The sequence below is a fragment of the Temnothorax nylanderi genome, unplaced genomic scaffold (assembly GCF_030848795.1).
Source record: "Temnothorax nylanderi isolate EJ_2023f unplaced genomic scaffold, tnyl_v1.0 TNYL_tig0561_pilon, whole genome shotgun sequence".
NCBI classification, from domain to species: Eukaryota; Metazoa; Arthropoda; class Insecta; order Hymenoptera; family Formicidae; genus Temnothorax; species Temnothorax nylanderi.
In genome coordinates this window covers 48,423-71,009 of record NW_027249623.1, presented here as the reverse complement: position 1 = coordinate 71,009, position 22,587 = coordinate 48,423, and the positions used below count along the sequence as shown (strand labels likewise).

The following is a 22,587-nucleotide window of genomic DNA, read 5'->3' as shown; positions in this document are numbered from 1 at the left end:
TAGAACCATATATTGCTCTAAATTAAGTAATAAACAACAATAATTGCATATAAGGTTTTTGTATGTTTATTATTATTATTATTATATATATATATATATATATATATATATATTTATATATCGTATATTATTATATATATTATGTAAATCTCGTGGAACAGACATATATTATTAATTATAAAATAGAGTTACATATTTTGTTACAAAAACTGTTTCAATCGAAATATGTTTCTTAACTTTACTTATATATACATATATATGCATACATACATACATACATACATGTGTGTGTGTGTGTATGTATGTACAATGTATTTACGTAAATATTAGTATCACTTGCAACAATCTATAAGTTCAGTCTCTAGGATTATCACAATTATGCAGAAGAACAGATATAGATAACCTGACTTAAAACTCAGAATTGCAATAAAAGACGCAGACATTTTTCTTATAAACTAAGTTATCTACTTCTTCTTCTACATAGAAAACAAAAATGAAAAGGAGAATAAAATCTAAGAATATTCGAATAAAAACTAAAAATGGCAATTTAGATACATATACAATTATACATACATACATATATATAATGTATATGTATGTATGTGTGTATACATATCTGATGCACAATGTATTTACGTACATATAATAATATCACCTGCAACAATCTATAAGTTTACCATAACTATGCAGAAGAACAAATATAGATAACCTGACTTAAAACTCAGAATTGCAATAAAAGACGCATATATTTTTCTTATAGACTAAGTTATCTACTTCTTCTTCTTCTACATAGAAAACAAAAATGAAAAGGAGAATAAAATCTAAGAATATTCGAATAAAAATAAAAATGACAATTTAGATACATATACAATTATACATACATACATACATATATATAATGCATATGTATGTATGTGTGTATACATATCTGATGCACAAATGTATTTACGTACATATAATATATTATATGCAAAAGCGGAGAAGGTATCTTTGTGCGAATGCAATGATGGCGGCGGTAAAACGGAGGAACTCGAAGCTCGAGAAGACGGAATCGATGTAACGGTAATAGAGAACGGTTTCTGGACACTGGAGGTTGGGGGATTGGGAAGACCGATCGGCGCTGATGTCGGAGTGACGGTCACGTTGGGCGTAATCGTATTCTTCTTGCTGTGCTCGAGATAATGGTCACTTTGTTGCTCCTTCGCAGCACTCAGTCCCAACACTATTTCATCCAACCTCCTGCGCTTTTTTTTCCTTCCCAACCACCGGTTCCTCTGTTGGGCAAGATTTCTTTTTCATGAGTTTGTCCAGCATACTATCCAATTTCCCTTTATTGCTGCTGACTTGTTTATTCTTGTTTGGCATGGAGAAGTCTTGTACCTCGTTCATCATGTCCTTGTTACTATCAGAGCTTACTATAAAATATTATATGTACGTAAATACATTGTACATCAGATATGTATACACACATACATACATATACATTATATATATATGTATGTATGTATGTATAATTGTATATGTATCTAAATTGTTATTTTTAGTTTTTATTCAAATATTCTTAGATTTTATTCTCCTTTTTATTTTTGTTTTCTATGTAGAAGAAGAAGAAGTAGATAACTTAGTCTATAAGAAAATATCTGCGTCTTTTATTGCAATTCTGAGTTTTCAGTCAGGTTATCTATATTTGTTCTTCTGCATAGTTGTGGTAAACTTATAGATTGTCACCTGCAACAATCTATAAGTTTACCACAACTATGCAGAAGAACAAATATAGATAACCTTATCTAAAACTCAGAATTGTGCAATAAAAGGCGCAGTCATACATGTCTTTCTTATAGACTAAGTTGTACACTTTTTTTTACGTAGAAAACATGAAAAAAATAAAGTCTGACAATATTATCGACTAAAAATGACAATTAAGATAGAAAAATTAAAAATCAAATAATAACCTTTGCTTCTTAGAAGAAGTTATTTATTAGACTTAACTTAAGAAGTCATTATAGTTTGTCTCTGTTCGATGTGTTTTTCTTTCTCTCCTCTCTGCTTTCTTTGTTTCGCGAAACGTAGCCATTCCGCCACTATATTATCAAATTCAGCCTCTGTCAAAGTTGCGTGTTGTAAAGTCATTTCTCCTGAAAAAAGATAATATGGAGTTAGCAAAACAATTTTAAAAAAGATGTTGGTTAACAGATGTGTGTTTAATAACATAATATGTACAACATACTTCTCATAATTTTAATAAAATACAAGTCGGAAACTTTAAAATTTTGGCGAATGCCTTTCCAGGAGCAGTTCATCGCACATTCGTTTGTGAAGATTTTGGGGAGAATGCGATGAACATTGTCTCTAGGATTATTCCCTCCTATCCTTAACAGAAAATCTCTCTAAAAAATAAACAATTAGAAAACATTCCTCTAGTACAATAACAATACACTAAAGAAATAGATCCGAACTCTTTATAGTACCGTAGAGTAATAGAGAAAAATAGAAAAATATAGAAAAATTCACAATTAATACATATTAAGACCGTTAAGATATACAATCAATAGACAAAGGAAAGAGCGAAGCTTGGATCTTAGATAGTTTATTAAAATAATTTCAGGATTTAGTATCTGCAAGAAAAATCTATAATACAATTAACAAATTTATGTAAATACTTACAAATTGTGTAACTGCTGCATCAGTATCGCGCAAAAGTGAATCAAAGTCTCGTATGGCTTCAACCGTTTGCAATGGTAAAATTTCTGCGATAAGACTATCGTTACGCTTTATTGAAACAGGGGCGCGGCTCCTCAAAACTTCTTCTACATTGGTTATCCGTTGTTTCACGTCTTCTAACATTAAATTAGACGTTGCTTGCTTGTGTATTAATTCTTTCAGGTATTCTACAATGCAACGAATAATATATTGTATATACTATACCTAAGTAATAATATATCGTATAGATAACATGTAAATAATGCATGTTGCTACTACTTTATTAATAAAAACCATTGCACGTAAAAAATTGTAGTCATAACCGTAAGGCCGTAAGAAAATTTACCAATCACTATCTTATTTTTCGACCATAAGGAGAATACTCGACTATGATTGGTCAATTTTCTTACGGCCTTACAATTATCACTAAAATTTTGTTACATGCAATGGCTTTAACCATTGTACGTATATATTTATACATACTTATTATGTTCGAGTTCTCTTGCACCTCTTGCTCTTCAAACGATGGAATAGAGCCTATAACAATATTTACACATGTTAATATTATATTACTATAACTAATTTTTGTTTATTTCAACAATATGTGTACCTTGCACTATAACGGGCACATCAGAAATATTATATACTTGTGTTTTCTTGGGTCCTGTATAGGTCATATCTTTTTCTATGGAAATGTATATAGTATTACAATAGTAAACATATATTACATGTCGTATAAGTGATAGTAATATTGCTTACCATAAGAAGTTTGTGGACAGTTTATTGCATTATTTGCATTTTTCGCGCTTACGTTTTCTTCATTATTGGATGTATCATTGAATGTTAAGTTGGTCGGACACAGTGGAATGGAAGAAGCAATTTTATTAGTACTGATCGGTTTTCCTGAACAAAAATATTTTTACTAACATTTTGCCTATAGCACTTAAAAAACCAAATATGTAATAAACTACAAAAAATATGTAAACCTATATAATATGTAAAGTACACAAAAGCCTTCACTAATACGAATCTCCTTATACGTCGTTTCAAGAGTTTGAATTAAAAATAAGAGGAATTAAAGTTAAAATAAACAATAAACAAATGACAATACATGAAATTTTTAGATGCGTTTAGATCAAATCTAGACAAATATAATAGGAAGTACCGGAATCTTTTCTTATACGTAATTACTTATACAATTTTAAACACGATTTAACGCGGAAAATTATTGAGATAAAAGTCTGCTCCGAATTGTATAGATCAATTTAAAACGGATTATACGTTTGACGTGAAGGAATCTGGAAAAAATTACTATCTTTTAGAAAAGAAATTCTTTCCTCGTTACGCAGCGTATAATTTAAGCCGATGTTTGCCGGCTCGTACACACTTCGGTTGTACGCAATAATGCCGGACACAAAACTCCGGGCGGATAGAAGCGGAAAAATGCAACACGTGACCCAATGTGCCGAATCGCAGCAGGCGTGCGGTATAGTGGCGCGCGAGCGATTTTTTTTGTTCCGCGCGCGGATCAAAACCGATTCGTGATACCTTCTTCTTGCACAACGCGCCGGGTTTCGCGCCGCGACCGATAATAACTCGCATCGTTGAAAGTGAATGGATAGACAGACACTACTGACCCACTGAGCTTTAAAGATTTAAAGGGTGCACATCGGCAATACGTGATATATGCTAATTATCCGTCGAGACGTGTTAGTGGTGTTTGCTCTCCTCCTACAAATCTATACTTTCCGACGCAATGTATGCCTTCGTTCCAACAACAGGCTCTTCATATGCGAATCAAGTACTAATTACGATGACGCAAATGACTTTATATCGTATTTCGGGAACAGTATTATTAAAAAGATATAACAGTATTATTAAAGATAGCGAGACAGATATTAAAAAAGCGAGATAGAAAATTTCGATAATTAAAGATAGATCCTCGCTCGTCACACGAAAGTCTACGGAAAGCGTACTTTATTGCCGGTTTTTCTTGCGTGCCACTTTATAGGCTGAGAGCAGTTTGAGATCCAAAACGGATCTCGCTGCGGGTTTCTCGCAGCGATGACCATAACGACTCGAAATTAATCAAGCGCTTTAAATTAATAGGGAACACTGCAGTGATTGCTTTTGTGTATTATTTTGCAAATAACCACATATTTTGATTTACGATAAATAAAAAAGATTGAAAATTAAATAATAAATGATCATGTGCAATCACGTTATTTACAAAATAGTAAAGAACTTTGTGTTTACTTTCATCTACCTGTACACGAACGAGCTTATAGGAGCAGTCAGATATCCTGTATGTAAAATATAATAAAACAATGTTGTAATACATACTCTTAATCTTAGGTGGTGGAGGTGTATTGCATTCATCTTCTTCGGAACTACTATATTTAGTGTTTAATATATGTTGCCTTTTGCCACGTCCCAATGTGTCTTCATCGCCGGTCGTTTCGTAACTGGAATCTACTGCACTTTTTCTTGCAGATTCCAGAGATGCTACAATGAAGAAAAACAAATTGTTATCTACATTTCTAGTGTGTGTATATGTATTTGCAGGGTAGTCGTCGCTTTTATCCTTGTTTGATGATATCAGAAGCGAGAAATGAGTGGAATTAACACGTTGAGAATTCTTGCGTGTTATTTCTAAATAAAAAGATATTTGCACAAAATAACACATTAGATCAGTTCAGCACACTTTGAAAATACTTTATGGTTTAGCCCTTTCCCTTGACAGTTAATAAACAGCCGTAAAATGAATGTAATAAAAAATCTGCATGGTTAGGCTTCGTATATTACATTCATTTTACGGCTGTTTATTAACTGTCAAGGGAAAGGGCTAAACCATGAAGTATTTTCAAAGTATGCTGAAGTGATCTAATGTGTTATTTTGTGCAAATATCTTTTTATTTGGAATTGACACACAAGAATTCTCAACGTGTCAATTCCATTCATTTCTTGCTTCTGACGTCATCAAACAAGGATAGAAGCGATGACTACCTAGGAGCCTTAATTGTAAGTTATATATGGTCTAATGGTAATATACATACAACAAAGCAAGATATAAATGCATAAATACTTACTGCAGTTTTCTTTTATAAGGACAACCTCGTGTAGAGTCCAAGTTTCAAAGTTTGGACTTGTGCAATTGGCTATTAAGCTTGCAGCATTTGCTGTCCGTGGCGGCCATACACACATCTGCTTTTTGCCATCATGCATAAGCCACGATGATGGTATTTCCGAATATGAGTTATCCACAAGAAATTTCACAACGGAGTATTTCTTATTTCCTTCAATTTGGCCACGTTGCAGTGCCATTATCTGTCCATATATATAATCCCTAAAAAAATTATTAAATTAGTATGTGTAACTTTTCTCGCATATATTAAAATATATACATCTATAATGACATCAATTGTTATATTGGCAAAAGCATTGGTTTGACATGAAAAAAAGTAATATTGTTTGTATGTAAAAAGAGTGATCCCAAAATCGGACATTTTTAGCCTATTTTGGTGGCCCTCAAAATTCGACAGCTTTTTTTTTAGCAACATATCTTTACAGAATAAAAATTCCTTTTCAGAAAGTAAAGTATATGCACCAATGATGTCAATGCTGGACGATTTTATGCCAAAAACAAAAATAATTTCAGAAATGCAGATTTTCTCATGTCAAGTCATGATAACACATTAGGATCCCCTTAACGTAATAAGTTTTCTTTTTATATTAATAAAGAAAAAAGTAGGAAAGGATTTTTTGTTAAAAGATAATTCTTTTTATATGTTAGCAGTTATCAAAATTAATATTGTCAGATTTTACTAATAATTGCATGAGAATTAGATACATAAAGCAATGCGAAATAACAACATTAAATACTAATACGGCATATTTGTAAATAATTTGACTCACCTTACAAATGTAGTGCAATTTCACATGGATAACATTTGCACATTTCCAAGTAAGCAAATTAGCAAGTATTTATTTTCTCAAGAAGGAACGCGTTGTAATAACTGATATTATTTACAATCGATTTTTTACATAATTAACCAGTAACACACATCAAAATATATTTACAAACAGATACAGCATCTAATTGTTGGTATGAAGAAGCGGTATTGTAACATAAGAATCAGTCTGGTTCATATTTTTCAGTATTATACATTTCTTTTTATTTCAGTGAGTGGAACTGTTATAATTTCTGAAGCAGTTGTACTTAAAATTACAAATATACCCAGTTTTTCCGAAGCACATGGCACAGTGAAAAGAGATGATGGATTTAAAAAACGTTTTGCACGAATAAATAAGACTGAGTTGTCCTCGAATATATTCAAAACTAATACTACATTATTATTAGAGAGTAAAGCACAATTGTCGTGCTTTTTGTGGAAATTTTGAAAGTTTTAAATTGAACGTGACAAATTTTGTTCTTATTAGAGTAAACGACATTTGGATATTGCACCATGCAACACGGTTGGATTGGCATTTGTAATTCTTCGCCAACACGATTCACTAATTCCTCCAGAGGTTTACCGCTGTTATGCAATTTCTTCTTTATCTTTTGCATGTGATTTTCAAACTTAAAGCAATTGAAATTATCTAATAAACCAAAATTTTTTGCATCGTTTGCGACATGAACAAGATTGTGAACATTATGAGATATATACTCATCACCATAAATACTTCCAAAGTTGGAAACAAACCACAATAACAGTGAATCTGCATAAGCGTTAAATTTGGAACACAATTGCGGATCAATTAATATTCTTATAGCAACACTAAGACAAACGAAGTGAGTATAGGCAGTCGAAGATAATATTGGTTTCATTACGACAATTCCAGTGTACAATAAAAATTGCCGAAATTCTGTGGCCTTCCACCTGTCTACGTCACGTAAATGTCTGGGTTTTCTTGCAAATTCCGATGGTATACATGCCTTGATTGCGAGTAAATAATCCGAAATTGCGTTTATATTATCAGTTGACAGTCTTACATTTTTATTACCTTTAAGCCATAACTGTAGTATTCTTTTTACAACACCTAAACAAATAAGATGCATGTAGTCCAAAGGAATTTGCGACACCATTCCAATCAGTTTTTCTAATATGGAGTCACCTGTGTGATGCTCCACCTGAAGTCGATTTTTAAATGACTCGTTTGTTCGTAATATGTTATGAATTTCTGGAAAGATTACCCTATTTAGAGCATGAAAAATATCCTGTGTGCCCCTTTGTATACGTTATAAATGATTTAGCTGGTGCATCGCATAATATTGCATTAATGCCAACAGTATATTTTACATTACACACAGTTATCCCATTTTGAAACAGAAGGATCAATTCATTTACAAAATCATTTATAAATTCATTAGCATCAATAGGTTTAGACATACCATGATATTCCCCAATTATAAATGGCAATGTATAAACATCTATTCCTTCTATGGATGCCATAATGGGCCAGAATTGACTACCAGAACTTTTTGAAATGGGCAAGCCATCAATATTTATATTCAATCTTATATCGTTACTTTTTATAAAAGTAGAATACATTTTTATGGACCGTTCTAGAGACGAGGAAAGACTAAAGTGAACATAGCGACCATTGCCTACAGGTTTTATATGTACAGACGCATTTCTTGGTGTATGTAGCAAAACTCTTACATCACTAGGTAACTCGACGTGACCATGCTGTTTCAAAATGTTTAGCAACTCATTGGCAGTATTATGCGGAACATTACGTTCTATTATTAACGTTTGTAAATCTTTCCATAAACTCTTTTCATCACAAGACAATATGTCCGTCAATGGTAACATATTATCTTGAGATGTTACGTTATACTGTTCACTAATTTCCGTTTCTAACATCTGCATCGGTAATTCGTCATAACAATTTGTATTTTCAGATAATGTAGAACCTGAACGAGAAATATTATCGACATTTGTAAGAGTCAATACCGCTTCTGCAACCGCATTAGATGCAATGTTTGGTTTACGAAAATGTAATAAATTTAAATGTCTGCAACTATGAATTTCGCGTTTAATCAATTGATTCACTCGCCTTTTCGATAAATATCGCATTTTCTTAGGCATGATGGCGGAGTATATCTAAAAGTAATAAAAAAAAATTCATAAATATATGTTAGCCTAAAAATGAGTAAATTTAATTTTCTCAGGTCCCTCGACCACCATCATTTATTATAATACCCGATAAATCTAATTTACTTAAATCGTTAAAGTGCAATGTTCCTGGTGGTATAGATAAATATATCCTATTATTTTGTGACTAATCGAAATGTAGGCAAACGCGTACAACCATCTCAGAAATTAAAGTACTTTAAGTACATAATGATCAATTTCAATTTTATGTCAAATTTTAAATCCAATCTTATCCAATATATATGTTAATGTATTTTTTAATTTCTTGTTATCGCTAAGTATTTAGAAAATAAAATAAAAACTGTAGAAAAAATGACAATGGTATTTCGTTACACAAATGTACAACTTTGATATGAGAAAAGAAAAAATTTTACACATATTTTTTCTGTAATATTTTTTTACATAAACATTTGTCAGGTAAATAATTAAGTATATGGGACAATCCACGTCACTTTTACCCCCCATCTGTCCAAAATTGGTATGGACGGATTTTAATGACTAAGGGCGGAAAATGTTCGTCTTGAAAAGAGCTTTCGAAAGGCGTGTGGCATATATGCGCAATTCAATATGGCGTCATAGTTATGGCTGCTTAAAGGGATAAATTCAAAATTTCAGATCCAACATGGGCAGATAAAACGGTGAAAAGTAACTAAATTCATGTGAAACTCAGTATTTGGGGGATTTTGGGGTCGCTGATTACGAATCTGAACGTAAAATTGTGAAATTCAAAATGGCGGATGCAAATATGAGAAACGGACGAAAATTCCAGTAAATGATCTGAAAACTCTTACTGGAGGGTTTTTTGGGTCGCTGATCACGAATTTGTAGCTAATTTGTTAAAAAACAACAGAAAAACCGTGTTAATTAAAATTCTACTCTAGGAGATGAATTTCTACCACGTCCACGCCGTCATCTCTGGGTAACGCTAAGAGTAGAATTTCAATTAACACGGTTTTTCTGTTGTTTTTTAACAAATTAGCTACAAATTCGTGATCAGCGACCCAAAAACCCTCCAGTAAGAGTTTTCAGATCATTTACTGGAATTTTCGTCCGTTTCTTATATTTGCATCCGCCATTTGAATTTCACAATTTTACGTTCAGATTCGTAATCAGCGACCCCAAAATCCCCCAAATACTGAGTTTCACGTGAATTTAGTTACTTTTCACCGTTTTATCTGCCCATGTTGGATCTGAAATTTTGAATTTATCCCTTTAAGCAGCCATAACTATGACGCCATGTTGAATTGCGCATATATGCCACACGCCTTTCGAAAGCTCTTTTCAAGACGGACATTTTCCGCCCTTAGTCATTAAAATCCGTCCATACCAATTTTGGACAGATGGGGGGTAAAAGTGACGTGGATTGTCCCATATACACATAAACATTAATAGAAAAAAACGGAAAGCATTTCATCGCGGTGATCACACTTCCATAATAAAACGCATTCCCCGCTGTCACTGACTTATACATTACTAATTTTATGATCATTTCGGTTAAAATCTTCATAAACGCAAATGTTTAAGTCGCGACAAGGACTAGTTTTATACCTGATGCTTGAAAAGGACCCAATCCTAAGGGTCGAAACGTCGTAACGTTTCAATATATGTATTGCTAATTGTCGTTGAAGATAATAAACTTTTCTGAATAGATAAATATATCGTATTATTTTGTGACCAATCGAAATGTAGGCAAACGCGTACAACCATCTCAGAAATTAAAGTACTTTAAGTAAATTTTTTTTATTTGGATAATGATTCCCTTCTCGGGATACATGGCGTTTTGTAGGGACGTACCCAACCCTTTACATATGTCCATCTGTACGAGCCTGGCCTTTGTGCGACCTTACATACTAAGCCTGCCCCCCTTTCCTCTATTAACCCTCCTGTCCTTCCTCTGTTTCCTTCCTTCTGCGCCCTCAAGTTCTTTTGGCTCTTCCCTCCATCTCCTATCATTGCCTTCCTCCCTTCCAGTCTCCGCGCCCCTTCTACAACAAAGCAGTCATTAACAAAAGAGAAAGGACGTTCAGGCCTCTTACGAAGCTCCTACTCCCTCATTCTTCCCTCTCCTCTCTCGCTTGCTAGCTGTCCTTGCTTTTCCTTTTCCTTGTACTTTCCTCACACTTTCCTCCATTCTTTCCTTCCTTCGTCCCAGTATATTTCCCTTGCATTGATCCACAGTCTGCTGCTTGTGGTCACCACAGAGTTCCCCAATCTTCTTTCCTTTTTTGCCTTTTCTTCTATCCTCCATCTCACTAGCCTTTCTCCCCTGGTCAGTTCCTCGTCCACAATTACACCCCATTTCTTTTTCATTTCCCATCGTTTGCAGAACAGTTTCTTTTTGTCTTCTTCCTCTTCCATTTCCACTAACAGCAGGTCTTATTTCCATCTCCTTTTATTTCAACCACCCCTTTAATTCCTACCTTCCTATCCAGTGCCATTTCGACTAAAACTTCCATGAATTCCTTCCTTTCCGCCATTTCTGCTCCCTCTAAGCCGCTCCATATCAGCGATCTCCTCTTCTTCGCTATTCTCTCTCTTTCTGCTCTGTCCTCTTCCTGTCTTCTCTCCCTCTCTCTTCTTTCTCTCTCTTTTTCCATTTTCTTTTCTCTTCTCTTCACCATATCCCGTACGTTGCTCTTCTTCATCCCCGTGGCTCTTCCATTCCGTTCTTCTTCTCTATCCGTCTCCCTCGTCGCTCCTTTCTCTACCTCACTCTCCGTCTCTCCTTCACCTCTTTCCAACTCTTCATCTCCTCGCCACCGCTCCGTTCTTTCCTCCTCCCCCTCACTGGATCCTCGAGATTTTTCGCTTCTCTCTTCCTCCTCACTTGTCATTTCCTCCCACCAGTTTTTACTTCCTCCCTCGCTCTCCCGTCCGCCTCCCTCGCGTTTCTCTCCTTCGTGCTTCGGACCTGCATCCACCGCCATTCCTCCGCTGGCCCCCTCCCTCCCTTCCTTCCCTTCCTCACTCTGCTTTTCCTCAGCATCTGTTTCTTCGTCGATCTCCTGGTCACTCCTCTTCCCCGCTTCTCCTCGTCCTTCGCCTTTCTTGCCGTGGATTCCTATATCTTGCCTCTTTTTCACTCTTTCCAGTTGTCTCTTTATCTCCCTCATTTCTTGCCTAAGTTCCTCTCCTTTCCGCTTTATTTCCTTCAAGATTTCTTGGCGCATTTCCCTCAGTTCTTTCATGATTTCCTTTTCCCAGCCGTCTTCTTCCTTCTTCTGTCCTTCCCTCCTCAACCTTATTTCCTTTGCCATTGCACTATGTTCCTCGCCCTCTCATCTTTTCCAGTCCTCGGATCTCTTACGACTGTATGCTCTCGTTGCTCTTTCTGTCATCTTCCTCTGTTCTCTGATCCTGTCTCAATCCGCTTTCCTTTCTTTCCCTCTTGTCTGCTTCCTTTACCTCCACCTGTTTCTATTTCCTCGTGTCTCTCTTCCTTGTGCCTGCGGCTTGCACTTTAACCCCGTCTTCGTCTACCGTCTCAAACTCGCTTCCCGCGTTCTCCATCATATATGCCCCGATTATCCTCGCCGCGAACGACACACCAATGATGCCGACTCCCCAAGGTGATTCTTGGCGACTCGCGGCACGGAAAGGAACGTAACCTGGAAAGACGCTGGAGGAACCTAGATCAAAAAGGGGAGAAAGGGGGAGAGGGGGAGGCGGACGGGCGGATCCGGATTGATCCCGCGATCGGGCATACGAATGAAGAGGACGACGACAATGACGACGACGATGACGACGACGATGACGACGACGATGACAATGACGATGACGACAACGACGACGTCTTGCTGACGCGTTTCACTTGCGCCTCATAATCCACGGGGCGCCCTGCGACGAGACGGTGCCCCTCGGCATCGAGGCCGCGCGGCCACGAAATCGGCGGCTGGCTGCGCGCTGCGCGGGACGACGTTGATCGCGGCGACGACGTCGCGGCTTCCCGCAGCCGCATCACGCGGCGAGACCTCGCTCCGTCCCTCTCCTTCTCGTCCTCGGGTGGGCCCAGGCAATCCTCTTTGGGCCCGGAGCAGCCCGGAGACACGGGAGAACACTCGAGAAACACTCGCGGCGCGGCGAACGAAGCGCGAGAATGTCGGAGAGCGAACACTCGTGTGCACGGCACTGCACGGTCTGTAGCGGCGAAACCAATCTGTGTGCACGGCCTACCGCGCTACGGAATGTCCGAGCCCTAACACGGGATCCGAGAGAGAATTAATTATGTTTGCAGTATTCGCCGTAAACCATAACCTGCTTCAGTCTTCATATACAATTCTTGCAATAAGTAGAAGAATGTGATTAAAAATATATATACACGAGTATTACTTTTTATTTATAACGTTACGTATTTTCAATTTTTCAAGAAATTTTGTTGTTAGAAATGAAGGATTACCTTTGATGAATAAAACGTTGGCTCGAAGACGCTGCATGACACGGAATCCGAGAGGAAATGGCCGCCGCCGGCAAACCGCGGAAAATCGTACGTTATGGCATATGGGCCCGTATCGCATGACAATCATGATAACTGTCATATTGATGCGGTCATTACTGCAGAAATTAAAATTTCTTTCCTTTTTTTATCGATTGTTCTCGATTGTGTAATATTGTTATTATTTACGACTCAATAAATATATAATAATCATCAATATTTGTAAATAGATAAAATTTAAAAAATGTACAATATTAATTATTTACGTACCTTTATATCACATTATTAGGCACACATAATTACGCACATGCATTTTGCACAAATTTTTCTTTTAATTTCAATTTTTCACAAATACAGCACTGGCAGTTATAAATAATTAACATTAAATAATTAATATAATTATATTATATAATATTAAAGTAACGTTATATAATATTGCAATAAAACGTATTACATCACGGTTATATTGCTGTTATTATGTTGTCACCAGTTAATAACGCAGCAATATAATGAATATATAATTTGTTATATTGTAAATATAAAACAATGTTAGGTAATCTCTATATTGCTCGGGCATAACACCCGTTATATTACTTGTTACTTCTACGTTATATTATAGATACAGTCTGTGTTTGCTGGGACTCGCAAAATATAAATACCCGTTACGAAGTGTACCCCGAGTATACGGGAGCCACGCCAATCGCACGCACCCGACACGTGATCCTGATGCCTCATTCGCGAAGCACCGGACGCAGTAATTAACGTGCCGGAGTAACGTAGTTGCTCACACGGACGATATAATTACACGCAGATATAACACGCAAAAGAATTACAATAAGTGGCTGTTGAGCCGATACGGAATGCTATACTATCTAACACGCAAAATAATTAAAACACGCGGCACCGGTTACGCGCCGAATACAACACGCAAAATATGTTACACGCAGAATTACGATATGTGACTGTTGAGCCGAGACGGAATGGACCCCCCATAATCTGTCTACGGGGTAGCAACGGGCGGGGTATGTCAGACCCGAAAACGATAAACGATAATCCCGAAGGATTTACGACAATAAAGGCCCTTGCACAATGCTAGGCAACAGGCAATAGGAACAGGGAATAGAAATAAGGAATAAGGAATTATCGCCTCCAGTGCACAATGACGCGATAGCGACAAGAACCAACCAATTAGAACTTTCGAATTTTGTCGGCTGCTTCCTAGTTTAGACTGATCCAAGCGAACATAACCCAATTCTCTTGTATTTTGAATTCTTGCTAAGAATTAAATATTAGTGCGTTTTAAGGCTTTCGTTGAAGAGTAAGTGAAATATATATTATGAAATATATAATATAGAATTATATATATATATATGTATAAAATTCTGTATTATATTATTATATATGGTTTTATTACTATAATAATATTTTCATTAACATCTTTTTTAGATCATTTGCTATGGATGACGAAAACATGATGTTATTTATCTGTGCATTGCAAGTAGCTAGCCTAGCATTGTACACTGCATGGAAAGCGGAAAAATCCAAGCGTTGGAGGAACAGGCGATGGTGGGTCCGTCCCATCAATACTCGGCGTGCACAGTACGGTGACTTCGCAACTTTGTTTGCAGAATTAAAAGAAGATGAAGATATGTTTTTCCGATATACGAGAATGGATGTGCCCACATTTTACGAATTGCTGCGACTAGTAGGTCCGTTCTTGCAGAAAGGAAGTATTAGAGCCCCGATATGTCCAGAACAACGTCTAGCAATAACTCTAAGGTAAAGCTATATATGTTTTAAAATGATACATAATATATTTTATGCACGAATTGAGTTTTTGAAAGGTTATCAATTAACTTTAAACTTTATTGCAGATATTTGGCAACAGGGGATCAGATGCTATCTGTAGCTTTAGCATACAGAGTAGGAGAGTCCACCGCTCATATAATTGTCACGGAAACATGCTCTATTATAGCAAATGTTCTGATGCCAATTTGTATGAAACATCCCACAGAAGAGGAATGGACAAAAATCAGCAGTAATTTTTTAAAATTATGGAATTTGCCAAATTGTGTTGGAGCAATCGATGGCAAGCACATAACTATCCAGGCACCTCCGAACTCTGGCTCAATGTACTTTAATTATAAGAAAACTTTCAGTCTTGTACTGATGGCTGCTTGTGATGCTCGATACATGTTTACGCTGTTCGACGTTGGTGCGTATGGCAGTGAAAGTGATGGCGGAATCCTCTCCAGATCAGACTTTGGACAATCTCTGTACAATGGTACGCTCAACATACCTGCAGGCACTGCCTGTCTACCAGGAAGTGACAAGAAAGTATCCTATTACTTTGTTGGGGATGAAGCATTTCAAATGTTTACACACGTGATGCGACCTTATCCGGGGAGAAATTTAAATGAGCAAAAAAGGATTTTTAATTATCGACTATCTCGGGCTAGAAGAACGATTGAAAACACATTTGGAATCTTTGCAGCCAGGTGGAGGATATTTCGAAGAGCAATATGTGCTGGTCCAGATGCTGCCAGCCGGTTTGTGCTAGCAGCAATGTGCTTGCATAATTTTTTAAAAACTAAAAACGACGAGAAAGCTTCGCTGCAGCAAAGGTATTGTCATCCCCAATTTGCAGATAGAGAAACGGAAGAAGGAAATTTAATCGAAGGAGAGTGGAGACAACAGTCACAAGATAATCATATAAGACCCATGGGGAATGCAGGAGCACATCGAGCTACTAGAGACGCATATACAATGCGTGATACTCTCTCGTCATACTTCATGACAGCAGCTGGGGAAGTTCCTTGGCAATATGAGTACATACATCGAGGGCAACATCACGATGTACTTTAAAATTTATAATTGTATCGTTTTCTATACATTTTTATATGTGTGATGACTAATTGTATTCTCTAGTAAGACATAACAGTATGAAAAGCACTGTAGATACACTTTTGTATGCAGAAAATAAAATTGTTCTTTTATTGGAAACCAAATAAACATTTATTTTTAATCAACTAGTGTAAATAAAATTAATCCTCTCTAATGCTCAAAATTAAAATTGTAATTATATATAATAATAAATAAAATATATAATATAAAATATTGAAAAAAAAAACATTTATAAATGTAATAAAAAAAAAGAAGAGGAAGAGTTTCTGAGCGACGGATTCGATCTAACCTTCTTTCTTTTCTTTGAAATATTTAACGTGCCGTTAACCATTGGACCACTAGGGTCCTTAATTTAAAGTTATATGGCACTTAACTAATCCACTAATCCATAAGGATCTTAATCGGGAAAGTATCACGCGTCATCCCTATCTAAACTTATTTAACTTAAGATTAGGTTACGTGGTTTTTGAAAAATATAGCAACTCCATAAATTTTCGTTTTAACTCGCTTTTGTATGGTTCTGTTGCTGTTTGAAGCTCCGCTGTGACGAGTTTTCCAATGACAACATCTGGATCGTTGTCGTTTACAGGTTTTTTCCGAGAACACACTTCAGCTATATTACTCAGTGTATTGTTCATCTGATGGAACGCTATTTCCACCGGGTTGATCTGCTTTTTAAAAGTCCTTTGCATGTTTCCCGAAAAGCAGGAGGAAGGTGGACTCACCACGTTCGTTTCCTCCGTCTCCGAAGCAGGTGTTTGGCGCGAAATTGAGGAAGATGTCGATGACTGCAAAGAAATTTTGAATTTCGTAAGTTTTACACTTTCTTAGGATCAATTGATTACATAAGATGCAAAACCACTCACCAGTGAAGTTTCTTCAACTGCAAGTGGCGGAAGGCTTTGCAACGGCGAGGGTGGCCGTAACTAGAAAGTTAAAAACATCGATTAAATGTATAAATATTATTTCGTACATATTTTCTATTGATTCAAAATTAGACTCACGTCATGACCAAGTTTCGAGTTAGAAATAGATTGATTTTCATAAACCGACTTTGGCAATGTGTTGCATACTTCTTTCGACGGCAGTGTATACAGAGACTGCTGGCCGGATGTCGAAAGTGGTGTCTGCAAAGTGAGTTTTCAGAACATACTTTTCAAGTAAGATAACACATTGGTAAAAAAAAGAAAAGTTGCCGTACATTGAGGTTGTTATTAGCGGTCATTTCATGCTTGTCCTGAAGAATCCTCGAATGTTGGATTTTCAACAACGTATGCAATGACTGCTGGCCGGATGTTGAAGGAGGTGTCTGTAAAGTGAGTTTACAAAACATACTTCTCAAGTAAGATAACACATTGGTAAGAAAAGAAAAGTTGTCGTACATTGAGGTTGTTATTAGCGGTCATTTCATGGTTGTCCTGAAGGACTCTCGAATGTTGGGTTTTCAACAACGTATGCAATTACTGCTGGCCGGATGTTGAAGGTGGTGTCTGTAAAGTGAGTTTACAAAACATACTTCTCAAGTAAGATAACACATTGGTAAGAAAAGAAAAGTTGTCGTACATTGAGGTTGTTATAAGCGGTTATTTCATGATTGTCCTGAAGGACTCTCGAATGTTGGGTTTTCAACGCCATCTCACTGATACCGCTTGGCCCGGATGGCTTTGCGCAATTGACATTGGAGAAGCTTCTGAAATGATAAATCATTGTTGAATACAATAAATTGTTCGAAATTCATCGACAAGTCTATAATCATTTAAAGAACTAAATGAAACAAACCTTCTGTGAGTTATATGTCTTCCCAAGAAGGCGAGGCTCTCAAATAATACCCATTTTTGTCTCATGGGCTTTCCAGCTCCACTCCTCGTCTCTTGCTCCCGCAGCTGCCTCTCCTTGCTGAAGCGTTGACGTAGACGTGTCCATCGATTCTGGCACTCTGTAACTATATCATATAATCAAATATAAACAACTATAATCATATGATACATATAAAACAATAGTAGAATCCAGTCATACGCCTTTCATAATGAGACGGAATGAAATACAGGACTGTCTCTGAAACCACCGTAAATCAGTTAAGAGTTATATAAAAATTTACTTACCTGTAGTATCTAGAACATTAGCAATTTCTGTCCACGCATTCTCTTTCATTGTTGCATCCTTATAGCTTTTTACACTTTTATCATAAAGATATGGACGAGAACGAATCATATCAATTAATAACTCGTCACCATATTTTACATGTTTATTAAAACAGTTTTGGTCAAATGCGTCCAGTCCGTCGCTTACACACTCTTCTTCTTCTTCTTCGAAACGACTCGAATAATTATGATGATCATACATTTTGCTATAAATATATTTGCTATAAATAAAGCTAGTTGCAAAACGTGTACCTATACGACGTATGTATACGCGCGCTAAAAGTTCGTAAATATAACCTAAAAATCTGAACACTGTGATTGGTTGGCAACAGGCAATAAGCATAGAATTTCCAACGTGACGGAAATCCTGTGTCTATTGCCTATGTCACGGTCCATTCTGCATTGATACAAGGTTTCTGGTATGTTGGTATTCCTTATTCTTATTGCCTGTTCCTATTCCCTGTTCCTATTGCCTGTTGCCTGGCATTGTGCAAGGGCCTTTACGCGTAGATCGTGAGGCGATCATACGCGTATCTCTCAATACATTACGGTACGCGACCCTCCGTCCACGCTATTCCCCGTTACTTCGTTACTCGGGATTGCTGGCCATTTACAATTCCATCGAGTCCTCGATCCTTCCTCCTCGACAGGGCTCGCAGGGCCTCCGCCCTCGCTCACGATCGGCCCAAGTGGTCCTCGCAGGACGTCTTCCCTCGCTCGCGATCGACCCAACAGTAAAGATTCCGTCGCGACGTCGATTCTCGGCCGCGATTTCGGTGGTGCGTCACCACCCCGTCAGATGGCGCCAATCTGCCGAAATCAAATAGGGATCCTTTAATGAAGGATAGGACACCGAGGCTGCAGGATGCGGATTGGTCGTCCGCCATTAATGGGATATTTCCGCTTTGAGTATATTTTAGTAAAGATAGTGTATAGTATATGTCAATTTATGACATATAACCACAGTATAACTGTACATACTGTGTCATAACTGATAAAGTGAGCAAGAGTGTTTGAGATCGCGAGTGCATCATAGCGTGCTTCGATTTCGTCTAATGAAAAGGCACAATGCGTGTGCCTTCGCTGTAGCATAAGTTCATTCCGTTAATAAAATGATTATCCCTATATGTAATTTCCCTGTGTGTTTTGCGTTATAACATGGGCTTTTCCAAGAACATTCCTAATCGATAACGTTCAAGACGTTTCCAGAACGCTGTTCTTATGTTCTTGTGCGATAGAAAAACCCACGTTATAAAAAATGTTCGGCGTGACAAACAACAACACTTGTCAACGGCCCGTCAACTATATTTCGTCTCGAGACGGCACATTGCGATGACGTAGGCAGCCGACTGCCAATCGCGCGTTACAATACGTGCCTCGCGCATGTCAGGTGCGACTCAATGCGTGTCGGGCCCTTTGGCCGCCAATCACACGCTTCGACCTGAGGTCACCTACAACCCGTAAACTTAATTGGTGATTGCCGAGAAGAAGCTCCCTTATAAAAGAGCTTGCTTCGTCGCGCACCCGTCTCTCGCTCGCAGATCACCCGCAAGTTTAGTTGAAACCGCTCATTTCGCACACCGCCTAGAATCACGCGCTTAGCGTTCGCACGATTACGACGACCTTCTCGCTTCTTGTCGAAGTTCACCCGCTTCGAAATACCGCTCGTTAAAACCGCTTTGCACACCGCTTTGAATTCGCTTTTCGCTACACCGCTTCGCGAACACGCTTTCGCCGCTTGCGTGCCGTACTAGCATCAGTGCGCGCTTTCACGGCTTATTCCCGTTCTGGAAATCAAAGAACTCTGTAGATATTGTAAATATAGACGCCTTTATTTAGTAACATACGAATTGTTCTGAAGTTATTCCGTTTGGTGTGAACTGCTCTTCCTCGTGCTTGTCTTCCTTGCGCCATCAATCGCGCATCCGCGCACTCTCGCACAAAGAGAAAAAATAAAAGTGTAAGCATTGTACTTAATAAATCCAATTTCATTAAAATTGAATGTGATTTTATATTATCATTTAATATAATAAAGAATATATATAGAGAATACATAACCTCAACTATAAATCATCAAATTAACTAATATTGATAAATATAAGCTCAGACTATCGCACCAACACATTTTTAGTATAAAAATGATTTTCAAAATTGTTCTGTTTTTTTCATTTATTGAATTTACAAATGCTAAAGGGAAAATGGATCCCGGTCAAATTGGTTGAAACTGTAGTATGTTGTACTTCATAATCTCCTGATCAAAAGTGTTAATGGACACCAAGTCCGAAAACCATCTATTAGGTTGGCAACTAAGTTCCCGCCGTTTTTTTAAATGTTACTAGACACTACAGACGCGCGCTTCGCGCGCGCTATTTAGCTTTAATATTACACACATATACAATGACAGCTGCTCATGAAGTAAGCACAGCGAGAGAACCAATCGGCATCGCGGAAAAGAGGGAACAATAAACGCGATATATTCGAGTACCGACTTTGCACGCCTTTTTTTAGAGAGGAACATTCCGCATGTCATTTGTCTATGTTTTGTTTTTTTGAGATCATTAAAATGGAATGTCAAGTTGAGAAAAATGAGCATTTTCGACACCTCCTTCTTTTTGCTTTTAATCAAGGTTCTAAGGCCGCAAAAGCTGCTCGCGACATTTGTGCTGTGTATGGAGCGAGTGCCATAGCTGAAAGAACCGTTCGTGATTGGTATGCCAAGTTCAAAAATGGAAATTTTAACCTCAAAGACGCACCTCGTTCTGGCCGTCCAGTTGAGTTCGATGAAGGGCGATTAAACCAACTTTTGCACGAAAATTCGCGTCAAACGACAAGGGAACTGGCAAAGAAAATGGAATGCTCCCACACTGCTATAGAGAAGCATCTTCACTCGATGGGAAAGGTTCAGAAGTGTGGAGCATGGGTTCCGCATGCTTTAAGTGACAACAACAAAAATCAACGAGCCACAATCTCCGCTGGTTTGCTTGCTCGTCACCGCTCAACTCATGGACACAAGCAACGATTTCTTTACCGAATCGTTACTGGCGACGAAAAATGGTGCCTGTACATTAATATAAAGCAGCGCAAGCAGTGGCTTAGCCCCGATAAACGAGCGACACCGCGCGTGAAACAAGAACTTCATCCGCGTAAAACGATGTTGTGCGTATGGTGGGACTGGAAAGGGATTATCCATTACGAATTGCTTGAACGGAACCAAACGGTCAACGCGGAACTCTATGTTCAACAAATGGAACGACTCAACACGGCTATTCAAGAGAAAAGACCTAATCGGCAGCATGGAGTTCTTTTGCTGCATGACAACGCCCGCCCTCATATCGCCAATATGACCAAGGAAGCCATTCAAACGCATGGCTGGGAAGTACTGCCACACCCGCCGTACTCTCCCGATTTGGCACCAACGGATTTCCACCTCTTTCGATCTCTTTCAAATGCTATGCGCGGAGTTTCGTTCAATACTGATGCAGAATTGAGAGTTTGGTTGGATGAATTTTTCGAGTCGAGACCGGGTGATTTCTACCAACGAGGAATTGAACATCTTGTTGAACGTTGGGAAGAAGTTGTAAACAACAAGGGAGAATACATTATTGATTAATTAGTTGTTAATTTTTATTGAAAAATAAACTTTTACAAAATGTAAAAAAACGGCGGGAACTTAGTTGCCAACCTAATACTTTTCGAGTTATCAGACGTTGAACATGGTAAAAATGAGGATATTGGGGATATTCTATTCTAGAGTATCCACGGCAATAATTCTTTAGGGTCACACCTTTATGTGTGTCACGCATGTGTGTGTGTGCGTGTGCATGTGTGTGTGTGCGTGCGTGTGTGTGTGCGTGTGTGTGTGCGTGTGTGTGTGCATGTGTGTGTGTGCGTGTGTGTGTGTGTGTGTGTGTGTGTGTGTGTGTGCGTGCGTGTGCGTGTGTGTGTGTGTGTGCGCGTGTGCGTGTGCGTGTGCATGTGTGTGTGCGTGTGTGTGCGCGCTCGCGCGTGTGCGTGCGTGCGTGCGTGCGTGCGTGTGTGTGTGTGTGTGGGGGGGGTATGTCTGTGTATGTGCATGTGAGTGTAGGTGTGTGTGTGTATATATTCTTATGATCAATGCACCGTCGGCATTAGTATCACCCAATGTACACCGCGTGGAGGTTGTGCGATCGGATTTTGTACATCTTTGGCCCTGAAAAGGACCGGTCAATGTCTATAATTAGGGTCGCTCGTTGATGTTACGTGGCTGCGG

At 37.9% G+C, this 22,587-nt stretch overlaps 2 protein-coding genes and 1 pseudogene across 2 annotated transcripts; 1 reads left to right on the top strand and 2 right to left on the bottom strand.

Moving 5' to 3' along the window:
* Window positions 1-1,989: 1,989 nt before the first annotated feature.
* Window positions 1,990-5,940, bottom strand: LOC139783937 (uncharacterized). Its single transcript, XM_071723106.1, has 8 exons — window positions 5,790-5,940; window positions 5,044-5,205; window positions 3,460-3,603; window positions 3,311-3,385; window positions 3,184-3,237; window positions 2,665-2,888; window positions 2,228-2,387; window positions 1,990-2,135 (listed from the first exon to the last, which is right to left on the bottom strand). The coding sequence occupies exons 1-8, from the start codon at window positions 5,923-5,925 to the stop codon at window positions 1,990-1,992; spliced, it is 1,101 nt and encodes a 366-aa protein (XP_071579207.1). The 5' UTR covers window positions 5,926-5,940.
* Window positions 5,941-6,795: 855 nt separating this feature from the next.
* LOC139783938 (uncharacterized) lies at window positions 6,796-8,795 on the bottom strand (annotated as a pseudogene).
* Window positions 8,796-14,749: 5,954 nt separating this feature from the next.
* Window positions 14,750-16,172, top strand: LOC139783936 (uncharacterized). Its single transcript, XM_071723105.1, has 2 exons — window positions 14,750-15,072; window positions 15,168-16,172. The coding sequence occupies exons 1-2, from the start codon at window positions 14,750-14,752 to the stop codon at window positions 16,156-16,158; spliced, it is 1,314 nt and encodes a 437-aa protein (XP_071579206.1). The 3' UTR covers window positions 16,159-16,172.
* Window positions 16,173-22,587: the final 6,415 nt, after the last annotated feature.

Bases quoted from the DNA above. Each gene is read 5' to 3' on its own strand.
- LOC139783936 (XM_071723105.1), top strand. From the start codon at position 14,750: ATGGATGACGAAAACATGATGTTATTTATCTGTGCATTGCAAGTAGCT. The intron at 15,073-15,167 runs GTAAAGCTATAT...ACTTTATTGCAG, and splicing joins CGTCTAGCAATAACTCTAAG to ATATTTGGCAACAGGGGATC.
- LOC139783937 (XM_071723106.1), bottom strand. From the start codon at position 5,925: ATGCATGATGGCAAAAAGCAGATGTGTGTATGGCCGCCACGGACAGCA. The intron at 3,604-5,043 runs GTATGTATTACA...ATTTTTGTTCAG, and splicing joins TCCACCACCTAAGATTAAGA to GAAAACCGATCAGTACTAAT. The intron at 2,136-2,227 runs GTATGTTGTACA...ATCTTTTTTCAG, and splicing joins TTTTATTAAAATTATGAGAA to GAGAAATGACTTTACAACAC.